We start from the raw sequence: 22,379 nt of genomic DNA, 5'->3' as shown, positions 1-22,379 counted from the left end.
GTATTGATTTTATGTATTGTAGCGTCTCATTCTGCAGAATACTGTGAATCTGAAAGTGTAGTCCTAAAAAATAATTTTAAATTGGAAAAACAAAAATCTGCTTTGGGTCATTGGGGCCACATCTGAGACTGGAACCCATCTAGAGTCTCTCATGTCCTATGTCATAGTGTTTTGAAATTGAGGATGACTTTTGGGGGCAGTTGGTCATTAATGGGGATTTAGATGATGAAGAGTCCTTACTGTGAGGTTTGAGAGCCAGGGCCAAAAATGATTTCCAATTTAAGTGACAGACTATTTCTTAGTTTTTACACTTAGTATAATTTTTTTCCAGTAGTCATGAAAAAATACATACCAACAAAAATATTGTATTGTAAGAAAATGTTTAGCATGTTAAAATCAATTTGAAAAAGGATATGGTTGTTTGGAATTTTGCTACTTTATGCACACTCACTGCTTTTGTCTTGTCTTTTCTAATCACTTCTCATTGAAAGCACTTTCTAAGGCCTTGTATGTTCTTGTCATTCATATTTGTTATTCCTGTGTTCAAGGATAGCCCTTGTTCATGGGCATTTTCTAAGTATTAACATTACTTAACCCATAGGTGTTCCATATTTCTATTAAAAATGGACATTTCAGCATTAACACTTTAAGAAATCCTATGTCAGCTAAGCCTCCCAGGACATTGTGTAAAGTATCTATTTTGAGACCTAATTAAATATGTTTGTTGAGAGCATTTTCTAAACAAGCATTTGGATTCTGAAATCAATCATCTTCATTCAAGGGTGTGAAAATAGCCAAAATTACGTCTTGCCTGGTCATCAGAGCACTGTATTTCTGTAAATTATTAAATCCCAACACTTGCTCCTTATTAGTAAATGTACAATGGGGGAACAGTAATATTGCTCAGTTTCTCTTCCCACTGATCCTGGACCTGGACCCTGGAATATATTGCCACAATCACTACAAAAGAGGAAAAAGAAAATCCTACACGCATCTTCTGTTGCTTTTGAAGAAACGTTTCTTTAAAGTTGGGTTACATTTAATGCTTCTTCAAGGCAAGGTCAAAAGGCTGAGGATTTACAAGGCTAGCATCATTTTGGTCTCAGGCATTTGCAGAACTTAGGTAGGAGTATGAAGAATAGTGGGGCTAGGCTGTCATGCCAGTTGTACACTGGGCAACAGTAGGGGGCGCCCTTCACAGGGATTAACTATACGTAATGGACCTCGGGCCATAATGATCCTGCCCTCCCTTCCGGCTCATCCCATCGAGGAGCCGGGTATTATGTGGAATCAAATTGGTTCTACATAATCAAGCCTCGTGTGAGTCTCTTCAAAAGCGCTGTGTCAGTCTATAAGAGCAGAAGATGAATCCGATTGGCTTTTAGCATAGGGATACCAGCCTCCATGACATAGGGAGAGAAGCAGCAGATTTAAGTTCTAGACATTGAGTCTAACTGCAATGGAAAGACAGTTGCTATAGCTTCTAGCCCTTCCCTTTCAAATATCTATTTGAAATAAAATATTCAAAAAAGGATCAAGAAAAATGCGTTAGCATTTGCACTGACATTATCTTCCTTGGAAAGATACTCTGATTTGAAGTGATCGTTTTGACACCTAGAAACCAAGAGTTTCAGTTCTTTTTTGGACGAGGATGATAAGCATTAGAAGATAAATTCCACTGTGTATCATGAGCTTTGTGGTTACATCAGGTTTACTCTAAGTGTTAGAATGAGTGAAACCTCATTTGAAGAAAAAATACAATGGGTGGTTAGGACTCTTCTTCATGCTTTATTATGTAGGATTCAAATTAGAAATACTAGTATTTTCACAGCAAGAAAAATTGTGCCAAATATTCCAAAGTATGTTTTTACCTTTAAGGGCTGAAAATAGTAAGAAGTCATTATTCGTGGAAAGTAAGTTACTATATGAATTTACATATTAGTTTCTATTTAGGCCAGACAATCTTCCCCGACCATTTATGTTTTGTGTGACTTGGCTTACATTTAGTTCCCATTCTGACACATTTGGATATGAAAAAATTAAATGGAGAACTTTGGAAGTTATATATTTGTATTACTTCAACTTTAGGTGTTTTTTGCAGTTTGACAGAACCTGACTTTTTCTTTTCTTGATGAGTGAACACCAAAAACAGACAAGGCAAATAAAGAAACTGATTTTAAATCAGGAAATTTCTCGCCATTAATTAATTTTTTTTCAACGTATGCCAATAGATTGTATAAGGTACAAATATGACAAAGTAAAATTCAGAACTTACATAAGTAAATAAAAAGTACTGTGTCAAAGTACTGTAATTATCTTGAGAAACAGTAAGGTTGTTATTCCTCAAAGATTTTTGAGTCTCTTACCTCTGCATTATCACTTTATCCTGATCTGATCTGCTTTCATCAATTTTAAGTTTTGGGCTTCTGATAATATTTTGTTTGTACCAAAGGCTGGCTCCACAGAGCAATAAAGAAAAAGTTTGATAACCATTTCTGTTTGTTGTACAATTCTGAAAGCATCTTTGCATTTAAAAAAGTCCTTTTCTGAGTAAAAGTTTAGGCACACCTATTAATAAAATTTTAACCAATACAGAAATAAATAAAAACAAAACTGAAATTCCATAGCAATTTCACTTCCTAGATAGCCACTGTTGTGAGTCCAGTGTGCTGTGTTTCCCCGAAAATAAGACCTGGCCAGACAATCAGCTCTAATGTGTCTTTTGGAACAAAAATTAATGTAAGACCCACTCTTATTTTACTATGTGTTTATTATAGAAAAATAAGTCTGGGTATAATATAATATAATATAATATAATATAATATAATATAATATAATATAATATAATATAATATATAATACTGGGTCTTATATCAATTTTTGCTCCAAAAGACGCATTAGAGCTGATTGTCTGGCTAAGTCTTCTTTTCAGGGAAACACCGTATTTCCTTGACTATCCTGTGTATTGGACACACAGGCAGCCATTGGGTTGGGGATTGGGAGGGAAAGTGTGGGAGCAGAAGGCTACCTTGGGGCAGTAACTAGGTCTGAGAGTACCCCTTCCTATTTCTACACAGGCCGTCTTCCTGTGTATAGAGCAGTGGGAAGGCAAGAGACCTTCTCAACCTAACTTTTAGCAGGTGGAATTAGAGTCAGTGCTTACGAATGCATTCCTTAGAATTTTCCTTTGTTAGTTTGTGTTACTTCCACAAGACTATTTACATCAACTGGACTTGCATGTAGTTGCTTTTCATTATTTTTCATCAAGAAGGTATCTAGATTAATATTTACGGGAAAGCTAAAAGGGAATACATTTTAAAATGATGCTTTTGCACTTATCTCTCTCTGTGTCAGTGGTTCTCAAAGTCTGACCCCCACACCAACAGCATCAGCAGCGTCTGGGTACTTGTTAGAAATGCAGATTTTGGGGCCCCACCCTAGGCCCGCTGAATGGGACACTCTGGAGGTGAGGCCCAGTAGTCTGTGTTTTAGCAAGTCCTCCAGGTGAGACTGATACAGGTAAAGGTTTGGGAACTGCTGCTCTATGTAAAAACAAAGGTTTGAAATTTTTTTAACTCGGTATTTCCTCTCTTATTTTTCACTCACTTTTACCCCAACCCAGACACTATGGTGTTATGGACACATAACACCTTTTTTTTTAAGTGCTGTGCTCCGTTGTATCTCTGCTGTTTTTCCGTCTTGAATGCCATTCGCTGCTGTTGTCCATGTAATACATCTCTCATCATCCTTAACATCTTTATTCCCGTCTAACTCCCTGGAAAACCAGCCCTGACCCATTGACCCAGGTGGTCTTGGCTCTTGTACTTGTTGGAGCGCCGTGAGTGCCCTGTTCATAGCACCTCACATTTGATCGCTGGGTTTTGTTTATGCATCTCTCTCTTTTCCACATTATCGGGACCTCTTTAAGGAAGGGACTGTATGTTATGGTTCTTTTTATTCCTGACACTTAGTGGAACTTAGGCCCTATGCAGATGCTCAATAAATATTTATTAAGTAAATTATAACTAGATACAAATGCTGAGTCTGTGCTGTCACAGCAGGGGCTTATCCTCTCAATCCAAGGGGTTACCAGGTGATTTCTGGAAAAATAACCTCAAAAGATCATCTAGAGTTTAAAACCTCTTAAATATGCCACATTTTGACAGGGTATTCATTTGTTGGGGGTGCTTAAGACCGAAGATAATGAAAAGAAAACACACCAGTATCAAAACGGAAACATCATATTATTATTAGACCACAGTTTACCGTTGCACAGAAGCCAATATAAGGCAGATACAGCCTGATTTTCTCTGTTCAAGGAATTTTATTACTTAAGGTGTCATGGGGCTTTTGACATACCTCAGTGAAGGACGCCATCATGGCAAGGGTTTAAAGGATATCATTTACTGAATTATTTAGACATGAGTTATCTTGGTAATTTCATTGTATACAAATATTTTCTCATTCAGGAGTTCTTTTTCTATTCCTGGAGACTGCCAGGAGGCAGATCACTTTGGCAGATGAAGGCAAGCACTGTCCAGCTGCTAGGCAGTGTGTGTCTGCTATAGTCCACGTCTCAGTCTGTTTCCAAAGGCTGGCTGGAAAGAGTATCTGAGAACCAGCTTCTAAAGAGGTGGCTAATGAAAGAATTTTGAACTTTTAGTGGCTCTTTTTACCCTTCTCTTTTTGTCTTGTAAGGAAACTGTGCCCATTCTCCCAGGTGACATACTTCATCTGAGGTTAAGGTGAAAGAAAATATCAGATGAAAGACTGTCAGAGAAAAATACTGAGACCGAGCATAGAACATCACACACTGACTGGTGTCGCCTTGCCCATCAGGACTGAGCTATATTTCTACAGCCTTTGAGAGGATTATTCTCTCTGTGCCAACTCTTGGTAAATACTAGACCCTAGGGGATATTCATGTTGGCCTGGATTAAACACATGCATTCAGAGGAGCAAATGACTAAAAAGTACTCACTGCAAATCACCCAGGTTCCCGAAAAAGAAGTATCCTGGGCCTCTAAAGGTAGAAGTCCCTTTCAGAACGTAAAGGCCACAGGTAACAGAGTTCTAAAGCAGCAGATATTATTATACTGCTTCAAAAATAGCTATTTAAGTCATTCAACTAAAGTTACTCCTAAAGAGAACATCAGTAAACCCTTGAAAGAGAGAAGGAATCTAAAAATAAAATTCAATAATAAAAATAAAAGTTAACCTTTAGCTTTTTTCTTAAATCATAATGCAAGTGGATTTTAGAAAGCTGATTAGATCCAATATAATTTAGGTAGAAAGGAAAACTTAATGCATCATGATGATGCCTGATCCTCAGCAAAGGCTGAAAAGTAGAAAAGCAAGATGAAGGAAGAAACTATGAGTGGAATGAATTTCCATAAAAACATATTTTATCAGTGCTGGTCCATGTGTGGTGACACACACACACATACACACACACACACACACCACAAATAATTACGAATCCCTTATAGGAGACCAGGCTCCTTCTGGGCCAGCCCCGGATTTGTGGGTCCAGCGTGACACAGGTTCAGGTCAGGAACTGTGATGTGAGATATCCTGGTAACATGGATCTCCGAGATTCTTGACAGTTCTGGGTCAGCTATTTCAACCATCGTCAACCAGAGCTGTCTTTGGTCCCCACTGGAACAGAATTGCATTCCTAAATAATGCCTGTCTGATACATCCTCTGCGTCATGGTGAACTACGGTCAGATCAGAGTTCCTAAAATTTGCTTAAGCTAGACCTGCTCCTCTGGGCTTTGGTGCATCCATTCGTGCACAGGTTGGGTTGACCCTTTCTCGTAGTGCTTGCCATATCCATTTCCTTTGCCATCTCCCACGTTCACTCTGTAACCAGTGCAGAGCTAGGCTATTGTTAAAACAACTTCCTGGGTTCAGGCTCCTTTCTCTGAACTGTCTTGTGCAGCCACCTCTTAACATACTGCTTTTTGACACTTCATTCTCCAGCTCAAACACCTTTACTGGCTCCCCGTATTATCAACAATAAAGGCCAGCCTTCTGAGCCTAGCATTTAAAGCCGCCTGCCTCCAGCTTAGCTCTGCAACCCTATTTCACACTCCCCCCTTGCGAACCCAAGATCCTCATCTCCAAATATTTGCTCCCATTGTGCATGCCACTCAGTTGTTCCCTTGTTTCTCAACAGCACTAATGTGTTAGAGAAGCAGAGGGTGAGAATTTGCCAGAAGGTCTCATGAAGAGAATAGTTAAAATGGGTAACTCTATTGGTGTTCAGTATTGCCAATTCTGTATGTTTTGGGCCCAATCTTTTCTTCAGTATGGATCTATGTCCTCCCCCCACCCCCTTTCATATTTTGAGTACTCTGAAGGGTTTTGTCTGGACTTGTGCTGTGCACTGTGGCTGCCAGTAACCATGTGTGGCTACTGAGCCCTCGAAATTTGCCTAGGCTGAATGTTATGAGCTGTTCCTGTAAAGTACACACCAGATTTTGAAGATGTTCAATGTCTTGATTTGTATCTTGGTTACTTATTGAAATATTATAGACATGCTGAATTAAATAAGGTCTATGATTAAAATTAATTTCACTTCTTTCTTTTTATTTATTTATTTTCCTATGTGGCTCCTTAGGATTTCAGAATTTTCTATGTGGCTCACATATTTCTATTGTCCAGCCGTAGTCTAGAAACTCTGTTTCTTACATAATAATCAATGTACCTGCTTTTCAATTGTTCAAGCACTTGTGGAAATGAGCATTTGCAAGCTGTGTGAAATGACCAAGGTTACCAAGCCCCCAGATGAAAGAGATGTCGAAGGCCTGTCATTTTATTCTCCTAGTCCTGTAGGCAAAGGTGTAATCTCTGTTAGGTGAGTTGAAATATGAGAATAACTTGCAGACACCTCATCATTCTCTGTGAGTCATCCTGGGGCTGGGACTGAAGATGGGCTGTCTCCAGGCTGGCAAAAAAGGGATGTGTTCTTCTCCACGGTGGGATCCCGTCACTCTTGCATTGCCTTTCGGTTCTTGTAGTCTGTGATTTCATCCTTTAAAGTGGGAATAGCCATATGAGCAGCATGCAGCAATCAGAGAGCTCTTGGCCAGTCACGTGTGTGACTTTGAAGGCAAGCTGGGTTTGGGAAATGTGTTGACTTTGAACCAGCTGTGTGCTTTGTGGGCGGCTTTGAACATTCGTTATATTTTCCAAGTCCCTTAAGTCTCATAGAACTCTCCCAGTCTATTTCAGATCACATAAACCACCCTTCTCTAGCCCAGTACTAACACCTCGGGCATGTCTGTTTCAAGTGAGTTGTGTGTGAAAGCCACGTTGGGTTCCCCATGAGATCGTAATGACACTGCCACAACCTCAGCCGTTGTGCTAGAGTCGTTACTGTCACGGTCCAGTGAGTAATCGTGAGTAATCTGTCTATCTTCAGGGTCCACAGTAAAATTCCAATTTTTGGTATTGAACGTATTAAAATTGCCATGTAATCTTTGTAGATTATGTCTCTGTTCTCTGTGTAAAGGCAAGGATTGATTTGCAAATATGATTACATTTTCAAAATGAAAGATTTCTTTTACAGTTGTGCACACACCATTGAATTCTTTATTATTTGCCTACTAAGTTCAACATACTCAAACAGAGCAGTGTAAATTTGGGAGATGCAGGGAGTGGTTGTGTTCATTCTGACGTCTAACTAAAGAATTATGTTGCTAGACAGCTAACTCTGCACTGATGAATTCTGGGTTTCGCTTGCTTCGGTATTCGGACCCAGGGGATGGTTAAAACAGTGTGTAAGGGGAGTTACTTACAAACCCTTTTACTTGGTGTGAGAAAATTAGCATTGCTGGTACCCGTTTTCTTGCTTCTGCCTGCTCTTTAGTTACTGTGAAAGTGTTATTTTGAAACCATCTCTGAATTATAGCAATGTGAATTTTATGCTCTGTTAGACTGTATATGTATGGTTTGGAATCTGTCTGCAGCACAGCAGGCAAAGTGGTTGGTGAGGGCTACACAGGGGAAATTGGGGAGAGTAAGCCAAGTAAGTGTAGAAGGGGATGGGGGAGCAGATCAGATGAATGGAAGACTCTTGCATGCACTGCTAGATAATTTGATCTCTGCACGAGGGGTAACATTTAGGTATTTAAAAGTGGGAGTGGTGGCAGTGATGGTGTGGTCAGAATGACAGTTTTGAAATGTCATGCAGCCTCTATGGTAGCCACGTAAAGGATAGCTGTGAAGGCAGTGAAATTGAAGGTGTGGAGACAGATTGGAAATCTGTTCCAATAACTGAGGCAAGAAATAGAGGGTCTGAACAAAGGCAGAGACACAGGAAGAGAGGCATTGGATATGAGAGAGATTTAAAAGGATGAATTGATAGGATGTCCACCTGGGGAGTGAAGGAAAAGTACCAGCCTACACAGGTTCCCCAGTGTCTCGTGAGGTGCAGACCAGTGAGAGTGAGGGTGGAGGGGGGAATTAGGAGAAGCAGGTTTGAAGGAAAGATGCAGGTTGAGGTTTTCGGAGGCAGAGTGCAGGAGCCAGGAGCCCAGAGATGGCAAGACCCGAATGGTGTGGAAATACTTCATGAAATAAGTGCATGCCTGTTTGGTTTAGAAAAAACTTGCATAATGACCTTGTTTCTCAGAACTTGAAAAATGTCCACTGTAAAGCAAATAAGAAAAATATTATTCAGGAAATAGCAACTACAAAAAGCTTCTCAGAAAAGTGCAGGTGAATCTGCTTAGAGAAAGAAAGTGTTCTCATTGGAATATGCAGTATATTGTAAAGATGCAGGGGGTGGGGCCGGAGGGTGGTAATTCTTGCCCATTAGTCCTCTGCAGACAAATAAAGACTCTGGGAAATTCCCGCTTGCCCTTCAAGATCAGCCCAAGGTCACATCTTCTAAAAAGCCTTTTGGGCTTCTCTTGCTCTAGCTTTCAGGCTGAAGGGGACAGTGGCCTTGCTCTCTCCTCCAGGCTGCAGATGTACTGTGACGCACTAGGTGTGTTTTTACCGACCACCCGATGGTCTTTACCAATAGATGGCAGGTTTTCTGAGAGTAGGAAGTATATAATCTCCATTTTGTTACCCCTGTCCCCCCGCCCCCAGGCGGGGTGTGTCAGGTGTATCTAGCCCATCGTGAGTGCTCAGTAGACGTTCACTGAGGAAATGCAGGAGATTTAGAGACAGGGTGGTAGAATAGACAGAAGAGAAGGGACCTAGGTCCTGGGACCAGGTCTGCTATTATCAGGTCTTTGACCTTGGGCAAGTGAGTTAATCTTTCTGGGCCTTGGTTTTCTTATAGGCAGAGGGGGACATTGGGTGAGAATCTGGGAAATCCATGAATGGCCTTTAAGAGGTGCCTCGATTTCTTGAGATGAGATGCAGATTTGTGTATATTTATGTATGTGTGTATTTGTATACACATAATACATATATTTTTTTTCCGGAGGAAAGGACCAAGAGCTTTCATCATACAGGATCTGTGTGGCTTTAAATAATTAAGAACTGCTGAATACTCTGTGGTGGGGGCGCTACCATTTGTGTGTAGGGTGGAGTTAGAAGGGGTGGCGACATGGTGGGGGGGGGCGGGGGGGTGAGGGTTCAGCTAAGAGACGTCTTCAAATTGTGATTACAGGACAAACTCTAATTACATAGGTTTTCAAATTTATTTGGGACAGCGAGGTGTGGAGGTGATTAAATTGTGCGGAGATGTTCTCTGAGCCCATCCCTTTATACTGGCACTTCTTAGAGCTCTTTTAAATCTATCCGAGCTATAAGTGATTCTGGTCCTCATTTTGCGTTATTTAGGTTTTTTACTAATATTCACTTTAGCAAGGTCAAATGCAATTATTTTGGGGCTCTTAGAGATACTTTTGTACGACCGGGATTTATTTTTTCATTTGAATATTGGGATTAAACATAATTACATGGAAGCAGAAAATGAATAAATAAAAAAGGTTTACCATCCACAGTCTTTATATATTTTTTTAACATAGTGCTGTAATTATATAAGCTTAGCAACTGTTTGCAGCTAGGAGCAAACACTGGCTGTTGTGTACTCAAACAGAGGTATACCCTATGTTATTGTATGTATGCACAGCCGTTGGAAAGCTTTCTTTGGTTTCCGGTGATAACTTAAGGTAGACATCACATTTTATTTTCGGAAATGCTTTGCAAAAACCAAAGCTTACTACGATGATGATGATGATGATGATGATGATGGTGATGATGGTGACAGTGATGGCATTAGGAAAGAGCAGAAGAATGAGACATTCTTCTATCGGCATTTAATATCTAGCTATCTCGCCTCATTTCGTCTTTATAATAAATTTGTGTGATAGGCGATGATTTTGTCTTAATTTTATTGGTAGGGGAACTAAGGCGCAGAGCACCTACTGAACTCCCATGGTCACCCTGCTAGTGAGGTGGAGCTGGGATCTGAACCCAGAAAATCTGAGTCTTCAGCTTCCCTCCTAACCAGTCTAGTGTATAATTTTGCTAAAGGGAGTTTATTGTTCTCAGGAGAGCTTTATTTTGAAGTCTCAGAAAAATTAGTGTAGGATAATTTTTGCATTTATGATCATTACCAGGGCCTGCACAAACAATAATTTGGATCCTTTTAACCTCTGTTGATACTCTTTGAACAATGCAAATTTGTTTCCCATGGTTCATAATCTTTTTGACATGGAAATAATGTTTTATTCATCATCTCTGGCTCGCCTGCTTTGCTTTGCCCACAGAGGAGGCGAGAAGGATGTTTTTCAGCCATCCCCCAGTATTCAAAGCAGCAACCAGATGTTTTAGGAGCTATCTGCAGTGTGTTGCTAGAAATGACACAAAGCTACAGTGTATCATAATGGGGTAATTTACTGTGTGCTATTAGAATTGCAAAGAAAATTAAGATAAGGACTTCTGTTGATTTCCTAGGAGAGTTAAGGTGAAATGTATTGTCCGTCTGAAACTCACCATCTGGTCCAGTTTAGAATTAGGCCCCATCCTTAGAATCTGGAGTCCGGGTGCATGGGGTAGTACGGGGTCTCTGGGCCGTACCTGACCTAGTCCGCGGACCTATCCTTCTGTCTGAATTACTCGGCCCAGAACCCCCCAGACCCACACTCCCACTGATATTTTCTGGGGCCTGGGCTTTTCCTGCACAGCCGCACAGGACACCTGCTCGGAGCCTGTAGGGACCGGGGTGCAGCATTCCTGGCTGAGCGCCAGCTGCTCGATGGTCCCATCATTGGTGCTGTGGTGCTTCAGTGCTGGGGACTGTCTGGAAGTGCTAAGCTTGTCTTGCACTTGGGGCTCAAGCCTGCAGCCACCTGGTTGCCCTCACAGAGCCCAGCTCCCCGGAAGGCTCACTTTCCCAGGAATTCCTGCTGAATCCAGCTCCCTGTTCAAGAGTCTCCATAATACCCATTCCACTGGGTCAGGTAAAGCATCAGACTAGAGAACTCAAGGCGATTAATCCACAACGAATTAGCCCTTTTGCTGTGTGCTGACCCCCATGGTTCCCTCCCGTTACTTTCTCTGGCCACGGCTCCCTTCACCACAACCCTAGGAGTGGTTATAACACACTGCCTCTGCAGGGGGTGACTTGTTTTAATTACAAATTATATCAACAGCAGGAATGTGCTAGAGAAGCTGAGGGTGAGAATTTGCCAGAAGGTCTTGTGAAGGAATAGGTAAAATGGGTAGCATTATTGGTGTACACTGTTGCCGTTCTATTTTTGAAAACTCATTTCACAGTTTTTAAACTAATAGGGATAAATAAGATTATTCTTTGTAAAAATAAAACAAAGAACTCAAACTAAATAAAAATCATCATTAGGGTGAAAAGATTTGGTGGAGGGGGCTTGCCACTATGTATGTTATCTTTAGATTTGAGAAGATAGGTGACACTTTCTCATAGTTAATATTTAATTTTTATAATGGGCCCCTCCTTCAATTATTCATTCATTCCCCACTCGTGCCAGGCTAAGCTCTTTACATATCTTTACACGTATTATTCCTAATCCTCACAGCAGTTTTGCAGGGTGAGTTATTAGTCATCCGTTTGTTTGAGCAACAACTATTTTTATGTCAAGTGGTTGTTATGAGCCTGGCTGTGAGCTGGGTGATGGGAGTAGAACCGTGAAAAAGCAATTTGATTTCCCTGCTCTTAAGGTATTTTCCATTGTGGGATGGGAAAGCTAGACAAAGAAGCAGGTCATTATAATGCCTTCTTATGTTCTTACACACTTCAGGGGTGTACAGATTCATGTACAATTTTTGAAGAGCAATGGCAGTAACTTTTGAAGTAGTCGTGCCCTCTAAGAGTCTTTCCCATAGAAATGCTGCTGCTGTCCTAGTTCAGACTTCGTATTTCTCACCTGGGCAATTGAGAACACCCTCTGGCCAGTCTCCTGGTCCCTTGTCTGTACCCCCACATTCTCCTACCCCAGTCTGTCCTTCACTTTGCTGAATGATCTTCTAAAAATGCAGTTTTCACCCTGCTATCTTTCTTCTTAAACTTTCTCAATGATCCTTTATAGATTCTGGGATCTAATAATTCACCTTCCTAAAGCAGACATACAGAAGACCCTCCCACCTCTCCCACCGTCCTCCCACAGTAACTCTTATTTATATTATCCAGAATTATTTCCATTTTGTTAGAAACGCCGCTATTCTTATCAAAGAAGGGATAGATGTAGGTAAAGAAAGGAAATCCATGATGTGGGTTAGTAGTTGGTTGTTGGCCTATTAACTTGCAAATATTCTGACTAGATACCTACCCCCGCCTTCTGAAAGTTAATGTTATAATTTAATATAATTTAGGGGTAATGATTTAGAAATTAATACATTTCAGGAAGAAATAGTGTCTTGCTGTCTTTGGGATATATATATATATATATTTTTTTTTTGGTAAATATTCCTGAATGGATGTTTCTACTGGCAGGCCCCATCTCCACATAGAAGACTTGAGGACCTGGCATTAATTTGTGTACTTGTCTGTTCCAACTCTGGATACATTCCACCTTTACAGAATACACACTGTTCTAAAAACACAACAATAACTAAACAGTCTTTATTTGCTTTGGCTAAACATAGAGCTAATGGATGGACTCCATGTACAATAAGTAGACATCAAACTGAGTGATCGCCCTCAGAGAGATTCACTCTAAGACGTGCTTCCATTCTTCTCATCCACTGAATTTATATCTTTATTATTCTTCTATTACTGAATAGTAATAAATAATCCTTTTAAGTAAATAACGAGTTGGTTTCAGCTTGTTGATTTTCAGAAATGTTTGTATTAGTAGTTTATACTCATTCCATGCATGAGGAAAGTAATATAATACTATCTTCTAGCTCCCTCTGGTGGACAATATATGAAAAAATCAAACTGTGGTCCTTGCAGGGTTGGGCGGGGGCAGGTATAGTTCTGGTTATTGGTAGCAAAAGGAACAGAAAATGCATTCTTGTAGATGCGTGATAGTTATTATAGAAAATCTCTCCAAGTAAGAAAATACATTTCTATTAAATAATAGCCATAGCGAAATACATAGCAATGCTACTGCTTTTTTTCTTGTTACTGAGCAGTGACTCTGCTGGGATCACAGTGTAAACTAGAATCAGAGGTATATTTCACCCCCTGCTTTAAATCAGCATAAGGCTCCTGTTAAAATCCAACAATATGGTGAATTCATGAGTCTAAATGTTACTCCACAGATTATTCTAGAACCTTTCAAAAACTGGACTTTTCACTCAATAATGAATAATTTTGGAATTTTAGCAAGTGATAATTTTTATCTTGAATCAGTTTATTTTAATATATTTATTATTTGTTCATTGGTGATCTTCTGGATTTATAGATTCCTGATGATGCTTTATCTTTGTTATGGGAAATTAATCCACATTGATTTATCCAAGTGGTTGTGTGTTGCTTTCCTATCCAATGTTCAACAAGGTTATACCAGGAAGAAATTGCATAAAGGCTTTCAATTCAAGTTTATTTGTATGCAATAAGAAATTTCTTTTATGTAATAATAAATGTTTACATTTATTGAGTTCAGCATTTGATGGGCATCGCCTCCTTTAGTTTTTGCAGTAACTCCATGAGGCAGGTAATGAGTTGTTATTACCCACATTTTCTAGAGGCTGATAAAGGTGAGCTTAGCTGGAAACTGGACTCATCCAGGATTTCTTACTCTAGAGCTTTGAGTTTCTAACCACACAATGTACAACCCCCTGAAGTAGGTAAGAGATAAGTATATGTGTGGCTAATTCCCTTATGAGACGTCTGTGCAGTACTGGGGACCTTACTTTTATTTCTGTCTTTGAACTGCGGAAATACAAGATTACTTTAACTCAGAGAGAGAGAGAGAGAGAGAGAGAGAGAGAGAGAGAGAGAGAGAGAGAATTTTGCCTTCTTTTTTCCCCTCATTCTGAATAGGCCTTATAGTAGAACCTCTTTATGTTTTTAAATTTGAGAGAAAAAATTATATCTACAAGTGTTATTACAGAAATGGGCTTTATGGGAAAATGCATTTTAGCTCCTGATTTCCTCAGTGAGTCTTTGAAAGATGATCTTAGGTATAAAACTGGGAAGGGAGGGTGAAATTGCTAGGGCTGGGTGCATTTAGGGTTAGGTACTGAAGATCTTCATAAGATATCTTTGAAAGAGATACAGATAATCCATGGTCACTTAGGAAACTTATTTTTTTTCCTAAAAACAGAATTAGAATAAGTAAATTTTCTTTCAATTTATTAATGCAATTATAAATTATACCTGCCATTTAAGTATTTTGTGTGTATTGCCTTCTTAATCCTTATAATAATCTAATGATTAGTAACAATTGAATGGTTATAGGCAGTATCCAGATGAAAAAACTGAAGCCCAGAGAAGTTAAGTAGTTTGCCCAAGGTTATATTGCTAATAAATGGTAAAGCCAGGGTTTGAACTCATGTGGTCCAGTTTAAGGGCCCACGTTCTGAATGACTTTGGTGTACAGCAGTGCTGTCCAATAGAACTTTCTGTGATGATGGCAATGTTTGATGTCTGTGGAGGCTAATACAGTACCTGCTAGCCACCTGTGGCTATTGCGCACTGGAAATGAGGCCGGTTCAACTAAGGGACTTAATTTTTTGTTTTTGAAATTTTAATTATCTTAAATTTAAACAGCCTCATGTAGCGAGTGCCTACCGTTTTGGACAGTGCAGCTTTACTGGAGTTTTCAGATTCTGTAATGGTAGAGATGCAAGACCTTCAGTCTAACTCCTTGTTTTCCTGGAAACTGCAAACCAGATGAGTAATCTTTGAGTCAGAAAGTTGAAGAAAGGGACAAAATTATAACCCAGGTGTTTATACTTTCCAGTCACAGCTCTTCCCATTCTTTACCTCTTTGGCATCTGCAAATTTACATTTATGTTGCCATTGTTAATATTAGATGATAAACTGCTATTTTGGGGGGAAAATCTTGTCTTTGATGAAATACATGTCCAATTAACACTTCCCTCTTTTCTCAGGTTATAGAAACATTGTCACGGCTTTCTCGCACACCTATAGCGTTGGCCACAGGAATCAGGTAAGTCTGTTTCTCTGTGGTTCCTGTTCGATGTAATGATTACTTATAGAATGGTATATAAGTGCCTAGTATGTATTTGAAACTTACTGAGCAAGTAAAGATTTAATTCATAGAGTTGAATAAGACACGTGGGCTAAACATTGTTCTCAATGTACTGGTGACCGTCACTGGATATGGTTCTTTCTTTTTGTTTGTTTTTTAACTTCCTCCAACATTTCTATACATGTGATTCATGAAGACAGACACAAATGCTTAAGGAAATACATTTTTAAAAAGACATTGTGGTAGATTCATTTCCTTTAGACCATAACAATAACTTACAACTTTTAGGAGTTTAAGAAATAACCCGACAAATATAAAATATGTGTATAAGGATGTGTATTGAGGGTTTGGTACTAAATGAAAAACTTGGAAGTGAATTGGTTAAATTAAGTATGCTATCTCCAGGCAATGGAGGATTATGCAGTTAGTAAGCATGGAAATGTAGATGTGTGTATCATGTTGGACTTTGTTTGTTGAAAAAACTACATACTTGAGTTAGATCAGATAGAAAGTTTTATATTAGTAACATTAGAAAGAAAGAAAAGTAGTTTCAGTAGCAACATAGCCAGCCTGTATGGAAATGGAATAGATTTCGTTTTTCACCTCTTTTTCTGAGGGCTCCATACTTCAACTCCTGCCAATATGAGGCTCTGCCCTGTGTCTCTTCCTGTGTTGCTTCCTTCTTCCGTGCTCAGCTCACATTCAGATTCTAAGGGAGAGGATCCAAGCACATGTTACAGGAGATCTGTAGTGCTGGGCAGCCCAGTCCCTGGGTACAAAGTACAGTGACCTCAAGGAGGACATCCCTGCAGATCCTTCCTTGGAAATGGACCATGACTTTGGCCTCTTTCCACGGAAGTAGAATGTAGGCTGGATAAATGTTCAACACCTTGTAACTTGATCTTCAGTACATGATTATTTTTTCATATCAGTATTTATCTTATGTTGTTATATCTAAGCAGCAGATTTTGAAATACCATGATTTTGTATTTGAGTATTTATATGTTTTTGATTAAAAAAAGATACACATCAGAATAATTTTTTCCTTTTTAATTATTCTTATCTATATTTTCAAAATTTTCTACAGTGGATTTGTATTGTTATAAGAGCATAATAAAGTATGCCTAAATTTCTTTTTAAAAAGATTTTGAACTTTGGCATTTTTCACACATTTCAATTTATTTGAAAAATGTAAGTTCCTCAAATGTGTTAAGTATTAAGTAAATCAAGGTGAAAATATGCTTTTCAATATATTAAATAAAATTACTTAGTACTCATTTGTTATTTTGATGGATCCTCTTATTTCTATGAAACATATGACATGCTGGCTGCATGTAAAGAAAAACTTTTTGCACTATAGTATGATTTCTGTGATTTTGTTAGACATAAATTTAGAGCATTATGCTGGTGTTATAAAAAATTTTCATAGTAGCATGAAGCAAACAGAGAAGGCAGTGGGATAAATTAAAGTGATTTTCTTTGAATAGGGGGCAGAGAAACACTTTACTCTCCCTGAGGTGAGGTTGACTCATTTGTCCAATAAATGAAGATAATAAAATATTTAAAAGTCTTTAAAACATCTAAAAGTCTGAGTAGAAAAGTGTATCAGTCAATAATCCTATATGAAGGGCATGGTATTTTTGTTTTTTAATAATTTTCATCGATACTCGTGGAACTGAGCCATGCAAGGATGATTGTTACCCAATTATTTGTCAGCTCAGGATCTGTAAATGTAAAGAGCTGGTGCTGAAGGGAAGGGCACGTGTGGCTGTCTGTCACTGGGGCCATGAGGTAGGCCTGCAGGTATGTCGCTCATGGGAGATCAGCTAAGCACATCAGCATGTCCCTTCCTGCTCACACACTGCGGTGACCAGTAGAATTGCTGCAGATGATTTGGGGGAGCAGGTGTCACAGCCTCCCTGTGGGACCCCAGACATAGCCATCCTTTGGAAGAAGCCCCAGATGCTGTATTGGACTGATGGTGTCTGATCTGACCGCGTTGGTAGTAGACAAGCTTACATAGTTAATGATAGGTAAATGCCTAGCCTACATGTTTGTTATTCACCCCCCCTTCTTTTTCCCTCCCTCCTAGGCCCTTCCCAACAGAAGAAAGCGTTAACGATGAAGACATCTACAAAAGCCTTCCTGACTTAATAGAGTATGTTGACCATTTCCAGCAACATTTTTGCATCCTTTGTGGATTTTAACTATGCATGTTAAAATAGTTCTCTGAAGGAGAAAAGTGGCTTAATGATTAAGACATGTAGGAATTAACCTCAAACTCATAACGGAAAACTTCACAAGACAATGTACTTCAACTGGCTTTTGGTTCCTCTTGTGTGTCCCACATTGTGCAAGTTCTTACGAAGAGTAAATACACATACTGACAGGAAGTAAAATATGGAGGTTCCTCAAAGGCAGGGCAGGGGTACTTGATAAAACTGGCAGGAGACAATTAAGGAACAGTTCAAAAGAGAAACAGACTGTAATACTGGAGTTGTAGCACAGATAGTATATGCTTTGTAAGTTCAAGGAATGGCGAGATTGGTATGGGCTGGGGTTGTTCAGGGACGTTTCATTAGAGGGTGTTTATTCTGAACAGAGACTCCTTTTGGGCTCTATTGTTTATTGAGAGAGGCAAAAGGTCTTTGCAGCTGATTATTTTCTGACAGAGTGACTTCTGCAGATTACAAATAAATATAAAACATGATTCTCACTCCTCAAGGAACTGATGACAAAGATCGGGCATGTTTGCAAAGAATTGTAATAAAAAATAGATTATTCTCCAAGAGAGTTCAAATCCTGTGGAAATTTCACCCATTTACCCCTCGTATTAATGATATAGCAATACACTGACTGAGCTTTCTTGCTTTTGGACCTTTGCACTTGCTCTTCCTTCCTCCCATATGGCTGACCCCTTACCATTCAACTTTTTGCTCAGATGTCCCTCTACGGAAGGTCTTCCCGACTACCCGACCTAAAATCGCCACCACCCTTTACCTTGCTGTGTGTTTTCATGCCACTCACCATTGCCTGAGACAATCAGTGCTTCATTCATTGCCCGTCTCCTCATTAGAAGATCAACTTCGTGAGGTTAGGGACTTTACTTTGTTCTTGGCTATCTTCCTAGAACTTCAGTGTCTGGCATATAGTAGGTTCTCCATCAATATTTATTTTCTGAATGAATAAGCCAAAGCTGCATTAAGCACCTACTGTTTGCCAGGCGTTGTGTTTCAGGCCGAAGCTATCTAGTCAGTTCGTAAGAACCTCGTGAGTGCCCGTTTCTTGCCAACCATGTTACTCGCACGATCTCACGGAATACCCCATGATGAGGCTGTTACTGTTAGCATCACCGTGTACAAAGGAGAAAAACAAAGCTTGAAAAGGAATTTGCTGAAGGTCACATCACTAGTAAAGAGTAGTCTTTGGACTTGAACCCAGATAGTTCTTATTCTAGGATGGAGGCTCAGAGTCGCTGAGCATTTACTCCCAGAAGCACCCTGACCTGCCCTTCTAAGGACCTTCCATGGAAAAGGTGAGGGGGAGCCACAGGGATCACGGGCAGCTCTTCCCAGAGTAGGTGGCATCTGGATGGGCCTTGAACACTTGTATTTTAACTGTGTATTAAGAATAGCTTCTTACCTCTTCTTAAAATTGCCAAGAACTCACTAATCTTAAGCAAGATAGTTGCCAATTATCTCATTGGATTGGCTACAATCTTCCTAAAGTGACTGTGAGATTACTGGTAATACAGTCAAATTCTTTGAAGTACTAGGACGAATGTATTAATTAGTTCTAGTGCTATTTTGAAATTCCTTCTTAACCCTCACCAATTGTCACTTATTCCTACTGATTTTTATAGTTTTTCCCTCATCTTGTTCTCTTGATGTCAGGAGAAAGCTAGGACGCATTCCTAGCTGGATGTGGAGGAAACATGGGTTCCTGCAGCCACTGCTTTCAGATACCAGCTCGTGCTGTGAGCTGCCATCCGCTTCAACTCCCCATCTGGTGGTCGAAAGTTCAAATGTGGTGCTGTTAGTCCCGCAAATGCTTCCTGCTGAGTTTGCTATGGCAGCTTGATTTTCAGTCTCGGCTTTGTTACAATCTCCATGGACGCATATACTTAACTCTAAGTTTTGGGACTGAATCAGTCACCCAAAGGGAAGCCCCTGGACCAAACACGGGTCTGCTCCCCGCTGCAGAGCGAGTCACTCCCTCCTTACTTGGAGAGAAGCAGAGGCAGGTGGAATGGAGAGCGTGTGCAGTGGCTCACCATTGAATGGCTGCACTGTGCAGTGTCCTCGCTTTCTCCTTCTTTCATGATCCGCGTCAGACATGCCCATATAAGGTGGCCCGGACACAGGAAGATGAATGCACAGTGTTGATTTATTGACCGCTTGAAGAAGCACAGCTTCCCCCTCCCTCCCTCACTTCATTTTCTGCAAATAAGAAATTATTGACCAAACTGTTAGCAAGGAAAACAGCTTTAGTATGGGGTTGAATAACAAAACCCAGACTGCTCTAGCTGAATCTCAGTGTGTGTGTGTGTGTGTGTGTGTGTGTGTGTGTGTGTGTGCAGGTAACTATGCAGGTGTGTGTCACGCCTACAATTCTTAGAGAAAAATCGGTATGAATCTATACATAATGTTTCTCTACCCTCATGGGAAGTAGTTAAAAGACTTCAGCACGATGAGGGTTTTTTAAGGGTGAGGATGTTAGAAGCTGGGATTAGGGATACCGGAGAAATAGATTCCACAGCCTGTCTTCCTTCTGAGCAGGCTCTCCTTTGATGTAGAACCTGTTCCTACATCATTCTTTAGCTCAGTTAGCTCCCTCGTGAACTCATCAGACCTCCATATGTTTTGATGAGTTATAGAAAGTGCTCAGACCAATTTAACTGCCCCACTGGTCTCTGGCTAGATTGCCTGCCTAAGCCCCTCAGGATGGAAATTCTGGAACTACCAATCGGACTCACCATCTCCCTGGTTGTCCAATGCAGAAAGCTGAAAGACATCTTTCACTCTTTTCCTCACTCTCCCTAATTCCGATAGGTCACCAAGTTTGGTTGACTCAATGACACAGTGTCCTCCGTTTCTCTCCTCATCTAGTTATGGCTCTCAGTGTCTTCTACTCATAGTATTTCATTTCTTGGCTTACTGATCTCCCTGCCTGTCTTCCCGCCCCCTCCAGACTACCTCCATGTAAAACCCCCTGTTCATTCCTAGATGCCCAGGTAAGGTTGAGCTTATGGTGGACAAGTCCCTTCTCAGTTTGGTTTCAACTGTTCCCTCTGGGGCTCACCTCACTCACCCTGTCACATTGAATGGGACACCACCCTCACATTGCCACACTTCACACCTCTCTGCCTTTGCATATGTTGGGGTCCATTGTCTGGGATGCTCCCCCACCCCTTCTCTTTCAGTTTGTCACCCCTGAGGGCAGAAACTGTGTGTGCCTGCCTGGTCTGCAGCTATTTCTTCTGGAACATAGTGTTTATTCAGCAAATACCTATTGAATAGAATGACAAATACATTCAAGATCCAGTTCAGATGTAATCTTCTGTGAAGCCTTCCCTACTTCGTTTGTGAAGGTTTTTCTTACTTTTTTCTCTGCTCCTACACTTCTCATCTCCTGTTGCACTTACAGAGTTATGTGTTCATGGGCCCTTCTGCACTGTGGGACAGTGTTTGGAGCTTCTTGATGTCTGCATTCTTAGCACTGCAGAGTCTGGCACTCAGTAGGTTCTTAGTAAGTGGCTATTGGGTGGGTGGGTGGATGGGTGGACACGTAACCCTGGAATATATTCTTATCAAAGCAGAATTCTCTGCAGCTTCTGTTACCACCTGATCGCTTTCCCTTAAATCACCTTCCTTTCTCCTGGGTGTTTGGCAGTTCATTTCTGTCAAATGCCTCCAAATACTCCTTCATGACAAACAGACAGCTATCTGATTACACCTACTTTGAAAAATGCTTCAAGTTGCAGAGTGACATTTTTTATTTTTATTTTTTAGTGTTTTTATTTTTATTTTTATTTTTTAAAATTTTTTTTAATTTTATTAAATTTATTGGGGTGACAATTGTTAGTAAAATTACATAGATTTCAGGTGTACAATTCTGTATTACATCATCTATAAATCTCATTGTGTGTTCATCACCCAGAGTCAGTTCTCCTTCCATCACCATATATTCGATCCCCCTTACACTCATCTCCCACCCCCCACCCTCCACCCCCCTTACCCTCTGGCAACCACCAAACCATTGTCTGTGTCTAATTTTTGTGCATATCAATTTATAATGTTCTATCTGCCCAGGCACCAGAGAGACACTAAGAGCTGGCAGTATTGAAGGAGTTGCATTTCTTTTTCAGGGAGATGTTAATGCTTCTTTCTAATATACCTAAATTTATTATTCTCAATTTTTTGGCATTATTAGTGAATAGAAGGTATTGATAGAAGTCTTCAACTGAATGGAAAAAATCAAGGCGTACTAACAGAACATGCGATGGGTGGAGCCAGCTGTTCCTACTTTGAATGGGTTTACAATCTCATATGAAGGATTTGGGAAAGATATATCAGTCAGTCACTGTGTAAGTGCTAATGGAAGCTTTAAAAACAGAAGTTATTTTCAACTGCCAGGAGACCAAAAGATTTAAATGGCTTTTAAAAGATGTCTTATGGCTCTGGGACCATTTCTTTAAACTATTATACAAATAAAACTAGGTAAAAGCACAATCTGGCTGAAGGGGGACCTACGGGTGCCCTGTGAGTGGCCT

The 22,379-nt window shown here is 40.1% G+C and overlaps 1 protein-coding gene across 2 annotated transcripts in view; it reads left to right on the top strand.

Moving 5' to 3' along the window:
- Positions 1–22,379, top strand: part of VAV3 (vav guanine nucleotide exchange factor 3) — a 329,840-nt gene that overhangs the window by 131,091 nt on the left and 176,370 nt on the right. For both annotated transcript variants that reach the window (XM_019746514.2, XM_019746513.2), the window contains exons 3-4: positions 15,507–15,565; positions 17,700–17,765. In XM_019746514.2, coding sequence (XP_019602073.2) covers positions 15,507–15,565; positions 17,700–17,765 — 125 coding nt within the window. The remainder of the gene's footprint in view (positions 1–15,506; positions 15,566–17,699; positions 17,766–22,379) is intronic.

The sequence above is a fragment of the Rhinolophus sinicus genome, linkage group LG14 (assembly GCF_036562045.2).
Source record: "Rhinolophus sinicus isolate RSC01 linkage group LG14, ASM3656204v1, whole genome shotgun sequence".
Taxonomy (NCBI): Eukaryota; Metazoa; Chordata; class Mammalia; order Chiroptera; family Rhinolophidae; genus Rhinolophus; species Rhinolophus sinicus.
The sequence above is the reverse complement of the archived record's forward strand: the minus strand, read 5'-3'. Positions and strand labels throughout refer to the sequence as shown.